Source organism: Nannobrachium achirus (genome assembly GCF_963921795.1).
Source record: "Nannobrachium achirus genome assembly, chromosome: 5".
In the NCBI taxonomy this organism is placed as follows: Eukaryota; Metazoa; Chordata; class Actinopteri; order Myctophiformes; family Myctophidae; genus Nannobrachium; species Nannobrachium achirus.
Genome location: NC_137814.1, coordinates 47,758,141 through 47,776,371, shown reverse-complemented (window position 1 = coordinate 47,776,371; position 18,231 = coordinate 47,758,141). Strand labels below are relative to the sequence as shown.

The window sequence follows — 18,231 nt, the reverse complement described above, 5'->3', positions numbered from 1 at the left end:
CATGTATATATATCGTCGTTGTCGGGTGGAAACCTTGTATGTCCAAAACCGTTAGTTTTGAATTTATCATTTTAAAAATGACTTAAACTAGTGAAAACAGCCGATCTACAAGCACACAACGCCTCGCACCGCGAGGCGTTGTGTGCTTGTAGATCTGCTGTTTTCACTACCTGCGTGCGACGGCCTCGTACGATGAAGCAGGGCTTTACTTTGCGAATAAACATACACATTTGAAACTTGGAGATACGAGGTTTCCGCCCGACAGCGACGATATTCAGCAGCAGAGAGAGAGAGAGAGAGAGAGAGAGAGAGAGGGAAGCCTGGTTTGGACATGGAAAAGCTGGATTCCTCCCGATTTGCAGCGAGGGAGAGGTTTAGGTTGCAATGATGTCAGACACGGTGGTGGGTATCTTGCTGGTTGAACCCCGAGGCCTGGAGCTGAATGCCTTATTTCGGTTTGCACAGTTAAACTGGGACCTCTGTGTAATTGGATTAAGCAGCCTTGACATGGTATCTGTATCCCCATCTCTCTATATCCCTGCCTTAGATAATGAGGGGTATTGAACATGAATGCACGGCCATTCATGGAGCTCACAGTGGGATCCAAACAGGGCGATTGCCACCCAGTAGCCTTCGCATCTATCTAACCTCAAACGCTGTTCGTTCTTTTATGCACGTTTTCTCCAACTCTGAACATTTTCTTTTACACACACGTTACAGAGACGTTTTCATCTCTGCTGCCACACGTTCATTAACCACTTTCAACCTGGTTACTTTGGGCATGTCATTCCCACCGTCAGGTTGCGGTTACTATCAAAACCTCCACCGGCTGTCTGTCAGTGACGTCACACTTTTCCCCTACTCATATCTCCGCCACCGTTGCCCCAATCCATGCCAGACTTTGCACACACACTCCGTGGCTGCCAAACCACAACCTCTCGCTAAACACATTTTTGGACACTGCTCCTACAGATTTTGCCCTTAAATCACGCAAGGCGGTACACAGTATCTCTACAGTCACGTCATCAACATGCATCTGTCCCATTTAGCGCCACCATCAGGTCGATTTTTAAAAATACATTTTTGGACACTGCTCCTACAGATTTTACCCTATCATGCAAAGCGGTACACAGTATCTCTAAAGTCATGTCATCAACATGGATCTGTCCCATTTCCCATATTCCCTCCTGATTGGCTACGATTGCCTTCTAAAGCTTGTGTATGCGACCTGACGGTCGCTTATCTCCCGATTAGAGAGTCTTACTGGTTATTTAAAACCTTTTTTCTTTAGATTTTGTTTTCTTCTTCCTAAAATAGCGATAACAGCAAGTCTACTAGATCGCAACGCATAATTAATTCGCATCGCAGACGGCACACATCAGTCTGCATATTTTACGATACCAATGTCCACCCTCTAGTTTCCCCTAAAATGAAGCCTTTGGATCCAAATAGCCATGATGTTTTAGTGCTGCCATAAAACACTTTGGTGTTCACAAACTGTTTATTTACGATGGTAGTGTGTGGTGTCGTACTTTACTGCCAGTGGCGAACTGGCCTCGTTGCAGCGCTGTTTAACCTATCTGACCTTGTCTGATCGCTGAGCGATGCCTGCGTGCGTGTGCAGGGGCGTCACAAGGAGGGGGGGAGTGGGACTGAGTTATAGGGCCCAAGGTGGAGGGGCCTTAATTATTCTTAGCTATTGAAAAATGGGCAGCTGCGAGCTTGTAGATCAGCTATTTTCGAAAAGTCGTGAAAATGTGTGCAAATCTTTGACTATAATTACTTTTTGAAGCGGTGACTAGCCGCTTCCAATGTATGCTCATGTCTGTCCCATGCCTTGTCCTCACTCACTCACCAGTATGAACAGGATCTGTGCATTCTCGCGCGAGAGAGAGAGAGAGAGAGAGAGAGAGAGAGAGAGAGAGAGAGAGAGAGAGAGAGAGAGAGAGAGAGAGAGAGAGAGAGAGAGAGAGAGAGAGAGAGAGAGAGAGAGAGAGAGAGAGAGAGCCAGACAGAGCAAGCGATGCTGATTTCTAAACCGAAAGTGAAACTTACAAACCGCACGGTGAAAACAGAGAGAGAGAGAGAGAGAGAGAGAGAGAGCACGTTGCGGTAAAAAAAAAAAAAAAAACACACACACACACACACACACACACACACACACACACACACACACACACACACACACACACACACCAGTAAAAACGGGACTCATAAAATGTCCCTGGGACCCATCTGAATCAAAAACATAGATCTGGAACTGCTCTAATTCACCGCTTCAGTTCGAACCGAGGTTTGATTTTTTAAGGGAACATTTGTATCTCAAATTCTGCTTCTGGGGGGGGGTCCCTGGAACGAAATATTTTGAGATGAGGGTCCGTGGCCAAATACATGTCATTTTGTCCGTCCTTCATATGAAAATGTTTGAGCACCACTCACTGACATAGAAACATAGGTTTTTCAAAAAACCTTAGAAAGATTTGAAATCGTCAAAGACTTTTCACGATTTTTCAAAAAATAGCAGATCTACAAGCTCGCAATGAGCTTGTATATCTGCTATTTTTCAATAGTTAAAGCACAAAATAATGTGTAATCATGCGTTCCCAGTCTAAATGGGTTACACCCCCTCCCCCTATGAAGAACATTCAGGGGGGGGGGCCCCACAGTGAATCCTTGTACCCAGGGCCCAGAATCTGGTGCGACACCCCTGTGCGTGTGTGTGAGACATGCGTGCATAAAGAGAAAAAGGAATGCACACGCACACACCGGTGTATTGTCTTACGTGTAATTTGACACAGCCCATTAATTTCCTCGCGACGCCTACTCCGCGGCCAAGAATTTGTCGGAACCTGTCGGGGTGTTTGCGTGCGTGAGGCGACCTGAAGGGTTAATTTTGATGGAAGACAGAAGCAGCATCATTAGTTCCAGGGAGATAAACTCAAGGGCGTGCAGGGGTCGCACACATGTGGACATGAGCCTGAGTTATGGCCTATACTTGGCTGCATGTGCATCATCATGTCTCACCCATACAGTCTATGTGTCTCACGCACTAAAAACCGCCAATGTACAACTCAAAATGTGGCGCAATGCGATTACACTGTGAGCTTGTAGATCAGCTGTTTTTGGTGCGCGACACTTGCATGCAACTGAGTATAAAATGAGAACTGACATGTGTTTGTACACTCTCACACATACTGTACTGAGTGTAGTTGCTTATTTGGGCTAGCTGTCTAATTTAGAAAAAACAACAAAAAAAAAAACAACAGTGTTCCTCAAACATTTTCTTGTCAAGGAACCCCAAATGTTTTTTTTTGTTTTTTTGCCAGAGACCCCCCATGTGTATTTCAAATGTTTTAAACCTATTTCAAATATTATAATTTTTTCAAGATCTTTTGAAAATGTCAGATGCAGATCTGCTCAAACCTGTTCAAATTGCCAATGTATTTAGGGTTAAACAAAATGTTGATGCTGGCCTGGACTCCTGGCCGAGCAGTCCGGCCACTCAGGCCCTAAGCCTGACACCGCATCACAGGTTTGAGACCCGTCCCCGACGATGTTTGCTGCGTGTCTGCTCCCTATCTTTTTCTCTTTGTTTCCTGCACTTGTCTTAAACTATAAATAAAAGGCAGAAAAGCCTTTTATATATATTTTTTTTATGCTATATTAACTCATTTTGCTGGGGACCCCTGGACCCCCATAGGGGGCCTAGTCGGTTCTGTTGGGCTTGTTTTGTAGCCGATTGTTTCTCTCGCAAAGGCAGCTTGTTTCTCTCGCAAAATCTGGCAACCCTGGGCAGGGGCTCACGAGGCAACAGCAGATGTGATTCGGCGGCGGGGGCGCCACATTCACTCATTATTCTCACTTATTTTCAATTATTGCTTCCTTCTTGTTGAGTCTTTGTCACACTTGTCTCCGTGGCTCCACGTGTTCTTTCACTTTCTCCGTCTTCTCCGTGTCCCTGTTCTCCTCCATCACTGTGAGTCAGTCTCTCTCCGCCTTAGCTCCACACACACGCACGCACGCACGCACTCACGCACGTGCGCGTGCGCGCACACGCGTGCACACAGCGTTCAGCGATGATGAATAAAACATGGAGTCCCAGATAGGCGAGCGCCCTCAGACCTTGTCACTCAGCCATGTGACACAGCAGGCACGAGTGATAATGTCAAACGCGCACGCTCACACGCACGCGAGAGTGTGTACACGCACGTCGCACGTGCATACAGGGCAGACCAACGAACATGCTTGCACGTATACTGTACGTACACATGCGCGCACAGACGCACAAGGGCTGGTGGGGGGAGGGGTGGTTTAATCCAACCAGAGATGAAAGTCAAAACAGAGACAGGGTGGAACAGTAAAAGAGCAAGGGGACGATGGAACGAAGCAACGAAGGAGAGAGAGAAGAAATGTTTTTTTCCAAACGAGAGAATTATTTATTTCTAGAGATGAGGAAGAGGAGTGTGTGTGTGTGTGTGCACGCGCGCGTGCGTGTGTGTGTTTGGGTGAGGGGTTTGAGGGAGAGTATAGAAAGCGGAGAGGGCCGGAACATGGGGTATAAGGAGTAACATGGGGTATAAGGAGGAACATGGGGTATAAGGAGGAACATGGGGTATAAGGAGTAACATGGGGTATAAGGAGGAACATGGGGTATAAGGAGGAACATGGGTATAAGGAGTAACATGGGTATAAGGAGGAACATGGGGTATAAGGAGTAACATGGGGTATAAGGAGTAACATGGGTATAAGGAGGAACATGGGGTATAAGGAGTAACATGGGTATAAGGAGGAACATGGGGTATAAGGAGTAACATGGGGTATAAGGAGTAACATGGGTATAAGGAGGAACATGGGGTATAAGGAGGAACATGGGGTATAAGGAGGAACATGGGGTATAAGGAGGAACATGGGGTATAAGGAGGAACATGGGTATAAGGAGGAACATGGGGTATAAGGAGGAACATGGGGTATAAGGAGGAACATGGGGTATAAGGAGGAACATGGGGTATAAGGAGTAACATGGGTATAAGGAGGAACATGGGGTATAAGGAGGAACATGGGGTATAAGGAGGAACATGGGGTATAAGGAGGAACATGGGGTATAAGGAGGAACATGTGGTATAAGGAGTAACATGGGGTATAAGGAGGAACATGGGGTATAAGGAGGAACATGGGGTATAAGGAGGAACATGGGTATAAGGAGGAACATGGGGTATAAGGAGGAACATGGGGTATAAGGAGTAACATGGGGTATAAGGAGGAACATGGGGTATAAGGAGTAACATGGGGTATAAGGAGGAACATGGGGTATAAGGAGTAACATGGGGTATAAGGAGGAACATGGGTATAAGGAGTAACATGGGGTATAAGGAGGAACATGGGGTATAAGGAGTAACATGGGGTATAAGGAGGAACATGTGGTATAAGGAGTAACATGGGGTATAAGGAGGAACATGGGGTATAAGGAGTAACATGGGGTATAAGGAGGAACATGGGTATAAGGAGGAACATGGGGTATAAGGAGGAACATGGGGTATAAGGACGAACATGGGGTATAAGGAGGAACATGGGGTATAAGGAGGAACATGGGGTATAAGGACGAACATGGGGTATAAGGAGGAACATGTGGTATAAGGACGAACATGGGGTATAAGGAGGAACATGGGGTATACAGTTTACAGTTTACAGTTTAGGCATTTAGCAGACGCTTTTAATCCAAAGCGACTTACAATAAGCAGATAACATCACAATAATAAACAAGATAATATGTCAGTACATCATCAACAATATAACAAATGCAAATGGATATCTATCTAGAAAAAACACAATATAATCAAAGTTCTGAAAAAACCTAAAAAACAAAAACAAATGCTAACTAGCTTCATGTATTCATTGATTCTTTTTCTGTAGTGCTAAGGGTTTAGGTGGAGTCTGAAAAGGTGAGTCTTCAGTCCACGGCGAAAGCTAGCGAGTGAGTCCGTTGTTCTAAGTGCGACAGGGAGTTTATTCCACAACTTGGGGGCCAGGAGGGCAAACTGTCTCGGACGAGTGGATTTTTGCCCTGGAGTTTTGAGCGAGGGTTCTGTCAGCATCCCTGTGTTGGCTGATCTAAGTGACCGGGTGGGGGTGTAGGGGTTGATCAGCTTCTGGAGGTATGGAGGAGCCATACCTTTGGCTGCTTTGAAGGTCAGCATCAGTGTTTTGTATTCAGTGCGGGCCGCAACCGGGAGCCAGTGGAGGCTGCGGAGAAGGGGAGAGACATGTGAGAACTTAGGCTGGTTGAAGACCAGTCGTGCCGCGGCATTTTGGATCAGTTGGAGAGGTTTAAGTGCACATGCCGGGAGACCAGTGAGGAGAGAGTTACAATAGTCAAGCTTTGATATGACAGATGTCTGAATGAGGAGCTGGGCTGCCTCCTGGGTGAGGAAGGGTCTGATTTTACGGATGTTATAGAGTGTGAACCTACATGACCGGGTGACTGATGCAATGTGTGCCTTGAATGATAGCTGGCTGTCCAGGACCACACCAAGGTTTCTAGCAGTAGGAACTGAAGTCACAAATGCATTATCTATGGAAATAGTGAGATCTTGCATGGGGCAAGACTTAGCTGGGAAGAAGAGTAGCTCCGTCTTGTCCAGGTTCAGCTTAAGGTGGTGGGCTGACATCCACTGTGAGATGTCGGCCAGACATGCAGCAATGCGTTCTTCCACCTGGGTGGCAGAAGGGGGGAAGGACAAAAACAGTTGAGTGTCATCAGCATAGCAGTGATAGGATAGATTGTGAGCAGAGATAACAGCACCAAGGGATTTGGTGTACAGGGAGAAAAGCAGAGGGCCAAGTACGGATCCCTGGGGGACTCCCGTTTGGAGGGTTCGGGGGGATGAAAGCAAACCTTTCCATGAGACCTGATAGGTCCGGTCCGACAGGTAGGAGGAGAACCACTTTAGTGCCGTCCCGGTGATGCCTAGGTCAGCAAGGGTGTCCAGGAGCAGCTGGTGATTCACTGTGTCGAATGCCGCTGATAGATCCAGAAGAATCAGGACTGCAGAGTGGGAGGCAGCCTGGGCAACATGGAGTGCTTCCGTGACTGCTAGGAGTGCAGTTTCTGTAGAATGGGCTGGTTTAAAACCTGACTGGTTGGGATCCAGCAGGTTGTTCTGTGAGAGATGGAGAGAAAGCTGGTTAGAGACCACACGTTCAAGGGTTTTTGAAAGAAATGAGAGGAGGGATACCGGTCTGTAGTTCTTGACGTCCGAGGGGTCAAGAGTTGGTTTTTTGAGGAGTGGTGATACTCTGGCTGCCTTGAAGGCAGCTGGGACACAGCCTGAGGTTACAGAACTGTTGATGATGGCGGTTATGAAGGGGAGTAGGTCAGGTGCGATCGTCTGGAAGAGTGGAGAAGGGATTGGATCCAGGGCACAGGTGGTAGGTCTAGAGGAAGTCACTAGTTTTATGACGTCATCTGTAGAGAGAGGGGAGAAGGAGGACAGACATGTTAAGTTGGGGATACAATTCCGTGTGTTAGACACTGTATTCTGGGGGAGATGGGAGAATGAACTACTGATATCGTCAACCTTCTTTTCAAAGTAGGCGACAAAATCATCCGCTGAGAGGGATGAAGGAGGGGGGGGAGGGGGGGGTTTGAGGAGGGTTGAGAACGTGCTAAACAGTTTCCTAGGGTTTGAGGTACATGATTGAATCTTTGTGTGGTAGAATGATGATTTTGCAGTGGAAAGTGAGAGTGAGAAACCTGACAGGAGTGTGTGAAAATGAGATAGGTCCTCTGGTTGCTTCGTCTTGTGCCACTTCCTCTCTGCCGCCCTGAGAGGTGTTCGCTCAGATCTGAGAGTTTCAGATAGCCATGGGGGAGGTGGATTTGCACGTGCTGGCCTGGTCGAGAGAGGGCAGAGACGATCAAACGCTGAGGAGACAGAGGAGAGAAAGGAAGATGTTAGAGCGTCAGAAGGGAGAGTGGGAAGGACATCCGGGTTTGGGAGGGAGGAGAGAATGGAGGAGGAGAGAGTGGAGGGATCCAGGGTTTTCAGGTTGCGTCGTGTGGTGACGGTCAACGGGTGGGTAGGCACAGATCTGAGGGAAGAGAGGGAGAGAGAGAAGGTTATGAAGCAGTGATCAGAGCATTTGACAGGGGTAACAGTGAGGTTTGAGGAAGAGCATGCTCTGGTGAACACAAGGTCCAATACATTCCCTGCCTTGTGGGTGGGAGGGGAAGGGGACAGGGACAAGTCAAATGACGTCAGTAGGGATGTAACTGGAAGACACTTTTCTGCAGTTGGTAGGTTGAAATCACCCAGTAGAATCAGGGGAGTTCCGTCCTCCGGAAATGAGCTGATCAGAGAGTCCAGTTCTTCCAGAAAATCCCCAAGGGTCCCTGGGGGGCGGTAGAGCACAATGATGGTGAGAGGTACAGGTTGTATTATATAGATAGCATGATATTCAAATGTGGACAGAGAGAGGTGAGAGAGGTTTAACGCGCGGATCTTCCATTTGGGAGATGTTAAAATGCCTGTGCCGCCCCCAGTACGATCTGTGGGACGTGGCGTGTGTGTAAATGTATGTGCTGCAGAGAGTGCAGCAGGAGTAGCTGTATCATTCGGTGTTATCCAGGTTTCTGTCAGTGCAAGGAATTGGAGGGAATTCAAAGTAGCCTGGCCTAGAATGAATTCAGGCATGTTCTTCTTTGCAGCTGAGTGGCAGTTCCAGAGGCCGCCTTGGATTGTAATGTGGTGACTAGGTGAGCGAGGTGGGTAAATTAGATTATTGGTGTTACAGTGCCGGGTGTAATGGTGTCTAGTGCGAAGAGAGGTGAGCAGAGTAGGTATGGCAGGGAAGCACATTTTTTAAACTATACCAATATAACAAATATAACAATAATATTTGAATCCTGAGTGCAAGTAAGAGCTAAATTTATACTAATCCATGTGGGGGGGGCAGCTCCTTTGCTGGACGTGTCTGGAGAAGTTCATGTCCGATCTTGAATTAGGAAAAAACATGAAAGTTAAGTGCAACAAGATGAGAGTTAAGTGCAACAAGACAAAAAATATCGAAGTCCTGTTTGTTTTCTGTAGAATCCTCAGTAGTTCCAGTGGCTCTGGTCTGCAACCATGAATGAAAAGTGACTGTGATCTGGGCCCACTTAAATGCAACAGAGCATTAAAGTAGGAGGTGTAAACAGGATCACAGGCAACCAATCAGACAATGGAGGAGGGATCAGAAGCCAAGGGATTGTCCCAGAGTGCAACACACAGCTAGGCCAAGAATATACTTTAAACAAAGACAGGAATCTAATCTGAAGAGACAGACAAGTAACAGAAAGGAAGATAGTTAAGTGCAACAAGACAAAAAATATAAAAGTCCTGTTTGTTTTCTGTAGAATCCTCAGTAGTTCCAGTGGCTCTGGTCTGCAACCATGAGGGTATAAGGAGGAACATGGGGTATAAGGAGGAACATGGGGTATAAGGAGGAACATGGGGTATAAGGAGGAACATGGGGTATAAGGAGTATAAGGAGGAACATGGGGTATAAGGAGGAACATGGGGTATAAGGAGGAACATGGGGTATAAGGAGGAACATGGGGTATAAGGAGGAACATGGGGTATAAGGAGGCGATGGAGACTCGAGGGGTGGTGGCGGTGGTGGGTGTTTTGGAGTGGGCACAAGAGGCAGGAGAGAAAGGCGTTTGGGTGGGGGGCTGAGGGGTGAGGGGGGCGTGAGGGATTATTAGGGCCTCTCGGAGTGAGAGAGGTCGATTGTGTGTGAAGAAAAGGCAGAGCGTGGCCCCCGCATTAGCGCGGCCGTGCCTTCTTTCGCGTGTGAAAGAAGGGAGTCTGGGTTAACTCATGTGACTCCCAGAGGTCGCAGACAGAGCTGGCTTTAAGGGTTACAGAGCTCAAGGCGGTGGCGTGTGTGTGTGTGTGTGTGTGTGTGTGTGTGTGTGTGTGTGTGTGTGTGTGTGTGTGTGTGTGTGTGTGTGTGTGTGTGTGTGTGTGTGTGTGTGTGTGTGTGTGTGTGTGTGTGTGTGTGTGTGTGTGTGTGTGTGTGTGTGTGTGTGTGTGGAGGGGGTAGGGGTTCTGGGGGTCACAAGGGGCAGTGGGTGCTGCTGAAAGAGAGAGAGAGAGCGGAGTGTGGGGGACAATGGGGGTCGAGGAATTAAGGCGAATGGGGGGGGGGGGCAGGTGTTTAGGGAGATGTTGTGGGCATTCAGGATGAATGCAGTCTGAATGCAGACGGTCACTTGACCGCCTGGAAGGAGGTGTGTAGCGTATGGTTGGTACCCGGAACCGGAGGATCCAACATTGAGGAACTGGGAATCTTTCCATCACTAAACACGACCCCGGTTTATCCCAGTGTCAGAGCTGGACTGGACTTCACGTCTGCCGTACCATTACAATACCGGTGGTTCACAGACCTTTTTCATTTCAAGGACCACCCTGACTCTTGAGAGTGTACAAATGGAACCATTTGGTTCCATTTGTACACTCTCATTGTCACAGACCTGTAAGGATCCATTTGGAACCCGGAGCGTCCCTGTATCTCACTTTGAAAACCAGTGAGGTACGTATAGACGTACAGGAACTGTTAAGGAACCGGATCGTTAAGAGGGCATCATTAAGGAACCGGAATGGTTAAAATCCCAAACCTAAAGGATGCCACATCCCATTAGTCAGAATCTGGTGAAAACCCAAACCCTAACCCTAACCTCAGTAAAACTATGCCTAAACCTAACCCTAACCAAAGTAGGACTAATGAGATGTAGGACTAATGAAATGTAGGACCTCTGGGCAGTCCCCCACAACCCTAGTGGCGTGTCCCATCACGGCGTGTCTCTACCGCCAGGCTGTGACGGAGGGGCGTCCGTGCCTCTCTCTGTGGGGCGCTGGCCGGTCAGCCGGGCCAGGCGTCCGTGTGCTGTGCACTCAGCGATTCCTGAAGAACACCGAGACACAGAGACGGACCCCAGCCGGACCATCTGGACATCTGCTGAGCACACTCACACGCCTCAATTATTAATACACACACGTGCGCGGATGCACTCACATGCGAGCACGCCGCACGCATGCACACACTGTATATACTAACCAACTGACAGATACGTAGACAGGCATGATGTGAATGAATACAGTATGGGAACAGTACATACTAACCATCTGACAGATACATAGACAGGCATGATGTGAATACAGTATGGGAACAGCAGACAGTAGAAGAGAGGGATGGAATGGGGGGGGAAAAGAAGATAGGACGCGAAGAGGCAAAAAATAGAGGGATGCTTAATACAGTGCACTGCACAGAGAGAGAGAGAGACCGAGAGGTAGAGATGAACTTTGACTCCCGAGCTGTAACCAAAATGGAACAAGGAGAGAAAAATGACACTGAGTCATGGTGGGTGCTTCAACACACACGCACGCACACATGCACACGCGCACACGCGCACACACGCGCCATATACTGTTTACCACCGAAGGGAGAACCTTTTCATGTGATTTCGGTGTAGCCACCAGCCAGACTGATGTATTTACACTGATTGCAGACACCATCATTTCTGTTCAGAATAAGGACACAGAATGCACGCACATCATAACTCATCAGGGTGTGTGCGTGCCTGTGTGTATTTGTGCATCTTTCTCTCTGCAAAGCACTTGAATGGACTGAATATTTTTTGGGCGTAGGCGGCGAAAAGATAACACTTTTAATTGTATACTCTGATTGATGATAAAAACATAATTGACTAAAGGAATTAACTATCAGACTTTGCAGATTACCATGCTCAAACTCTTTAATCTGTGTGTGCCTTTGGAATTAGTTGCTCAGATGCTGTTGCATATAGCTTTCAACAAGTGCTGTGCCATCCTCCGGTCTTATCCGCGAGGGGAGTTTTTACTTGCTTCACAGAAGAGCTGTTCCTCACAAACCCAGCAATGTCTGACAAAAACTATCCACTCTGGTCTTCCTGTGAGCACTCACTGTCTTGGCACAGGCAGCGTTCATCTCCTGGTAGAATGGCCACATCTTTTGAAGTTCAAGTTTGAGATTCTGCTGCTGCTTCTGCAGTTTGGCTGATTTCAACTCATCCGGCAGGTTTGGCACTTTGATGCAGATATAGTAGTTATTGCTGTGGCGTTGCCAGCACGGATCTGTCTGGTTGGGGTTCTCACTTATTTCACATAATCACAATCTCTCTTTTTTTTGCATAATCAAATCGCCATCATGTTGAAGAATGTTCAAACATTTTCAAATATCAAAAATAGCAGAGCTTTTTACTGGTGCAAAAATAAAAGTGGGTGAAGTGATTTTCACCCACCCAGGCAAGCAAGCAACCATCATTTAGTTCCCAGGAAAGGGAAGAATAGAGCTAGAAAGAATGAAAGAACAAGTAAACAATATGCCCTTATACATTTCTAAGTAGAGTAAAGCATATACCAAAACAGGTGAGATATTTCAACTATTTCTGATATGAGTAGAGTAAGGTATAGGCATAATATACTGTACATAGGGTGCATGGTTAGAATAAATGACATGGCAGTGGAATGTGGCAGTTAAAATTGATGTGATTATAGTAACAGATATATACTGTACAGCAATAGAATAGTAACATATATATTACAGGGACCTTGGTGCATGTAGTCTCACATGGAGGTAAGGCATCATTTAGCAGCTTATATGAGACAATTCATTGTAATCTTAACTGTATGCAGCAGTTCTAGTCCGGCAGAAGCAGAGTGCCCCCACAGTCTAGTGTAATTTAACGTTATCAATATGTTTTAGACAGTATATTCTCTTATGTGCTTTGATGTGGTGATTCACTGCACCACAATTGGGAAGCCACATTTCCACACCAGTCTCGCATCAGTGTGGCTCACTTCTTCTGGTGCTCTGCTGTGCTCAAGGCCTAACACCCACACAGTGAGCTCTCTCTCTCTCTCCCACCCTGACCAGCTTTGGGGCTGATTCAACATGTTTAGTGAGGTGATGATCAAACCCTGCTAATGGCCAATGGTGGTAGGGATCCCATCTCATGAAGGCCATGGCCACCGTTGCCCCTCGTTTTAGCCTTACGCCTCAAAAAGGATTTACCCAAAGGCCACAGTGGCATTGATGCCCTGTCCACACTGCCCCAGTTTGCAACCCGATTTCACCGTTTTATCTTTAGCTTCCTTTCTGTCAATAGGGTTTTTAGATACCTGTGTCTTAATAAAAAGCTGTATTTATTTATTTATTTCACCGATAAACTGTGTATTCAAAATGTAATTATTCTTAACCCTTGAAATCAATTCATAACAATCATTGTTTTATTTGATGGCCCCAGTATTTGGCCTTCGCGCCCTCAAACAATTGACTACACCCAAAAGCCAAGTGGCAAATTGCCCCATAAAACGATGAACTTATGCGAACTGTGATGGAACGATTCCGAACGTATTACTTATGCCGCAAGACACAACGCGAAAACGCTGCCATAGACTGTTAACAACAGCCTGATGGCCTGATGTGGACTTGATGTCTCAGGGTCTTGTTTTTAGAGTTTGTGCTATTTTACAATAGCACCCCCTCCCACACGCACGCACGCACGCACGCACACACGCACGCACACACACACACACACTGTCTGGTGATATCGCCGAAGAGAACGCTGATATAACATTAATCAGAGTTGTTTGATATTCTGCCGTTTCGCCACAGAAATTAAATAATACGACGGACGCAATTATAGATTGTCCTCCCGTGGATCTCCTCGTGATATTATTTCACCTCCATAAAGTTGTTATTATAGTCTTTTTTTTACAGAATAGTTTTTGTCACAGACTGTTAAATAAAAGAAAACAGCGATAGAATTAGGGCAGAAAGATGAAGAAAATCCATCATAACATCTTCAATGAATTCAATGGGAGCAAAGTGGCTCGAGGCCGAGGGGGGGGTGTGTGTGTGTGTGTGTGTGTGTGTGTGTGCGTGTGTGCGCGTGTGCGTCTGTGCGTGTGTGTGCGTGCGTCTTTGCATTAATAATGTGTACCTGCTACGCCAAGAGGGGCTGCAGAGCTGCCAGAAAAACAAAGAAAAAAAACTAAAAACCAGTAAATCCATTCTTTGTGCTTTCACCCAACTGCTTCAGTTGTTCTTTCTCAGCCCTTCTCTTCTCTTCCTCAACTCGCCTGTCTATCCGTCACCGTGTTCAGTCTACCTTCTGGCTTCTCTCCCTTCCCCTTTTATTGTCTTTCCCTCTGTCCTCACTTTCTCTTTATCTCTTCTTTCTCTCTCTCTCTCTCTCTCTCTCTCTCTCTCTGTCTCTTTGTGTAGAGCCGATAGGGCTGTCAGGTGTCAGGCTTTGTGTGTGTGCGTACGTGAACACGCACGCATGCACACACGGAGCAGTGCCCGTTACCTGGTAGCTTTAATACAGTGCCATTCTCCTCTCTCCTGCTGCTAGCATTGGCGTCAGTTCAGCAAAAGCTAGGGTATAGCAAAGATGGGAGTCCTCATGGAAAATAGGCATTACATTTTGGATAACACGGTTCTATTGTGAAAATAGCAGAGGCGTCATGAGCATGTACAGTAGATCGGCTATTTTCACAATGTCTGAAAAAAAAAAAAAAAAACTTTTGTCAGTTTCTTTACACAGGTTTCTACGGTTTCTTGGGCTGGATATGGCAGCCTGGAATGGTTTTTCAAGTGCAGTCAAACTTAGCATGTTAGTAAACGTGCCACAACTAACAATAATGCATTGTACCTGTGCAGCTGACCTGCGGAACCTGGGAATATACGATTCTGTCAAGATGGGGAGAATACAAGTGTGGAGAATTTCATTATAATACCTTTTTAAAGTGACCATTATGTAAAATGTTGCATTTGTAGTTGTTTTACTGTAATTTAACAACATAATAACCAGTGCAGATAGACAAAGAGACATTAATGGATTTATATTTAAAAGTAGCTTTTATTTTCCACCCTGGACCCAGGGTATGGGAGCTGCATACCCCTGCCATACCCAATTGACGCCCCTGGCTGCTAGCCTTATTGTGATTTCTGTCCCTAAACGGCCTGACATAATTATTTTCAATTCAGGAAGCCCATTAGCCCATCCTTGCTTTCTTCTCCTGGGTGACGCAAGTGGAGAGGGTGTTGCTACTGGAAACTGAGGGTCTCTGCTGACGCAGTGTCAATTACTGTAAGGTACATGAGTGGGCATCTCATTGTTGCCAGGTAGGGACAGATTTCTGGGTCTCTTGACGATTTTGGAGCGTCCAAATACCAATGCTTTGATCAATATTTTGCCAAAAAATACATCAAATGAAATCTACTCGGAACATTTCCCATTTGTTTATCCCTGTATCAACCCACATATTCTGTGAAAGATGATTTTATATTTGCATACATACAGTATATATATACAGTATATATACATATATATATATATATATATATATATATATATATATATATATATATATATATATATATATATATATATATATACACAACTTTCCAACATCCCATCGTGCATTGCGCAGAAGTTGCACCGGAGCTTTCGGCGCCGCAGCCGAGTGTGATCTACAAGCTCACAACGGTTGCATCTGCGACGCGACGTGAGCTTGTATGTCTGCTGTTAACCGGAAGTGTGGTGGATATATATATACTGGATATATATACTGTATATAATATATATATATATATATATATATATATCCAAGTCTTTTATTTTCTATTTCTTATTTATTTTGGTGACATTGCATGCCGGTCCCCACTGCAATAATAACTCGCTCATTTTCCACATCAGCATTCCGGGTGGCGTCAGCACGCCGGGGGTTGCGGTGGAATTGGCGCTTCTTTTCATAATGTTTTTGTTTTTCTGCTCGGGCGAAGGTATGAAATGCATTCTCCATATCAAGCCCGCCTTCCCTATATCAGGCTACAGTGGCTGGCGTTCATCAGCCGCGTTCTCCGCGGCGGCGGCGGCTGCGTTCTGCGGAATCAGCGCCAGCCCAGCGAAATTGCTTCAAAGCAACCCGGCGCCGTAATTGAAAATGTGAGTGTTAATAATGATGTTACCAGAAGAAGCGGGACGCGGCATGGAGGTAGGGGAAGATGCCCGGGTGGATTGTTCTCCCGGGCGTCGCAGCGTGACACCACCATTATGTGCATCACTTTGAGGACGAAAGGAAAAACACATTTCAAAGGCATATGGGAGCATGTAATAAGGCCTAATGGCAAATATTCTATCAGCACAGAACATATCCCACAGGAAATAAACGCGGCGTGCGGCGTATACCCACAGTTTAAAGAACGCCCCGGCGAATGAAAAGCAAACAAAGCAACAAAAGGAATCATCCCGGTCTCATACGCTATAGATGTAGGCTACATCCTACCTGCAGTAACCTCCTCACTTTGCGTGGCCCCTTTAGTGACTCGATCCACATGTACTACTATTCCCAAGGAAATTCATATTTATATGGCGCTTTATTCCAAAGCGCTATACATGGATTGTGCATTACATTCCCCCATTCACACGTGTATTCATACAATGATGGCGGAGGAAACCATGCACACAACGCAAGGCACCAACCAGCACATCGGGAGCAATTAGGGTTTCAGCGTTTTGCTCAAGGACACTTCGACACTAACCCTGGGGGAACCCAGGATCGAACTGGCAACCTTGCGCTTCTCCATCCGGCCGCTCTACCGGCCACTCTACCCCCGAGCTACCCTAATTGGGTGAGATGTGCAGAGGGAGCGGACGCCAAAGCACTAGTTTTGGTTTACGCGATGATAACCTAATCTACAGTACCACAGCTAAGCATCTACCACAGCTATAGCTACTGTGATAACCTATACTCCATACACCAATGGTTCTCAAACTGTAGGTCCAAATTATTTTGGGGGGATCCCCAGATGTTTAGCTAAATGTTAGCATTGTTTTCTCACTCAACAGTAAACAGACCAACTGTATAGATCTGCAAGTGACAATTTAACAGGAAATTTGACAAAAATAAATTAAAGATGTTTTTAGTACCTCTGGTCCAAGATATTGGTCAAATTGTCAAACATCTACATGCTCACAACGCCTCACGTTTCAAGGCGTTGTGAGCATGTAGATCTGCGGTTTTAACAATGGAATAGATCGAGTCAAACTAAATGTAATGCCAACTCCTACAACTCCAAGAGCTTGTGAAGGCTCCCCCCGATCAACACATCTATTGGACATTGCTTGGCGCTGGTGGCCCTTCCCCATTTACACTGGAGAACATTGAACTGAAAGTCGAGCGGGATGGACAGATGGCCAGACAGCCAAACGGAACAGATAGATAGACCCTACAGCGGCCAGATGTGACGCAGTGTTCCGTTGGAGCCCCTTCAAACCCGGCGCGGCCTGTAATGATGGAGTGCTGGGACGGGAGTGCTTCAGACGTGGCCATTTCCTCCCCATCCATCACATCCAGCCAGGCGGAACTAGGCCTCCGACCGACGCCTGGCAACAATAATCAGTCCCTTTGCAAGTGGCCTGACAGCAGCCCCCCCATTCAATAACACAGCTGATCATGAAATGATAATAATAATCATGCTGACGCATATTTTAAAGCTGGCCGGGTGTGTGTGTGCGTGCGCGCGTACGTGTGTGTGCTGTGTGTGTGTGTTTGCTGTGTGTGAGCATATGCGTGCGTGTCTGTGCGAGGAAGGGAGGTTGAAGAGTAAGGTTTTGCAGATGTACATTTGCAAGAGAGATCACGCAGGGATGGGACGATATGAAAGTTTCATATCACGATTATTGTGACAAAAGAAATGGCGATTTACAATATTATCGCGTTAATCAAAAATCCATTATCCTTGGGCAGAACATTTGCCAAAAAATAGCAGATCTACAAGCTTGTAGATCGGCTATTTTTTGGCAAAGACATTTTGCTAGAGTGAAAAAAAGACTGTATCAAGTACATATATTATAAGTACATTTTACCAATTATAGAGGGTTTAACTGATATGCAGCTCAGCAAATAAAAGGTAAATTGATCCCAGTGCATGACGGAGGACGATATCCAGATAATTTAAATCTCCACGATACGATTATCGTGAGTGTTTTTTATCACGATAAACGATAATATCTCGTATCGTCCCATACCTACACACCACAAGGCAAGTACTGCGTCATCCTCCACTGTACTCCAGCGCTTGCTGAAAATTTGCAGATCTACACGTTCACAACACGTCACTGCTTGTACATGGTCTGTTGTC

The 18,231-nt window shown here is 46.2% G+C and overlaps 2 protein-coding genes across 2 annotated transcripts in view; one reads left to right on the top strand and one right to left on the bottom strand.

Annotated features, from left to right (window-relative positions):
- LOC308285406 (ephrin type-B receptor 1-B-like) overlaps window positions 1-18,231 on the top strand; it is a gene marked incomplete at its 3' end in the record, with an annotated part of 349,613 nt that overhangs the window by 107,740 nt on the left and 223,642 nt on the right. The gene's annotated exons all lie outside the window — the stretch shown is intronic.
- On the bottom strand, window positions 6,646-17,435 carry LOC308286093 (uncharacterized protein; the record flags this gene model as incomplete). The annotated part of the gene is made up of 5 exons (XM_080727051.1): window positions 6,646-6,710; window positions 6,893-8,389; window positions 9,571-9,709; window positions 11,983-12,152; window positions 17,321-17,435. 5 exons carry the CDS (start codon window positions 17,433-17,435, stop codon window positions 6,646-6,648), a joined length of 1,986 nt encoding a protein of 661 aa, XP_080583177.1.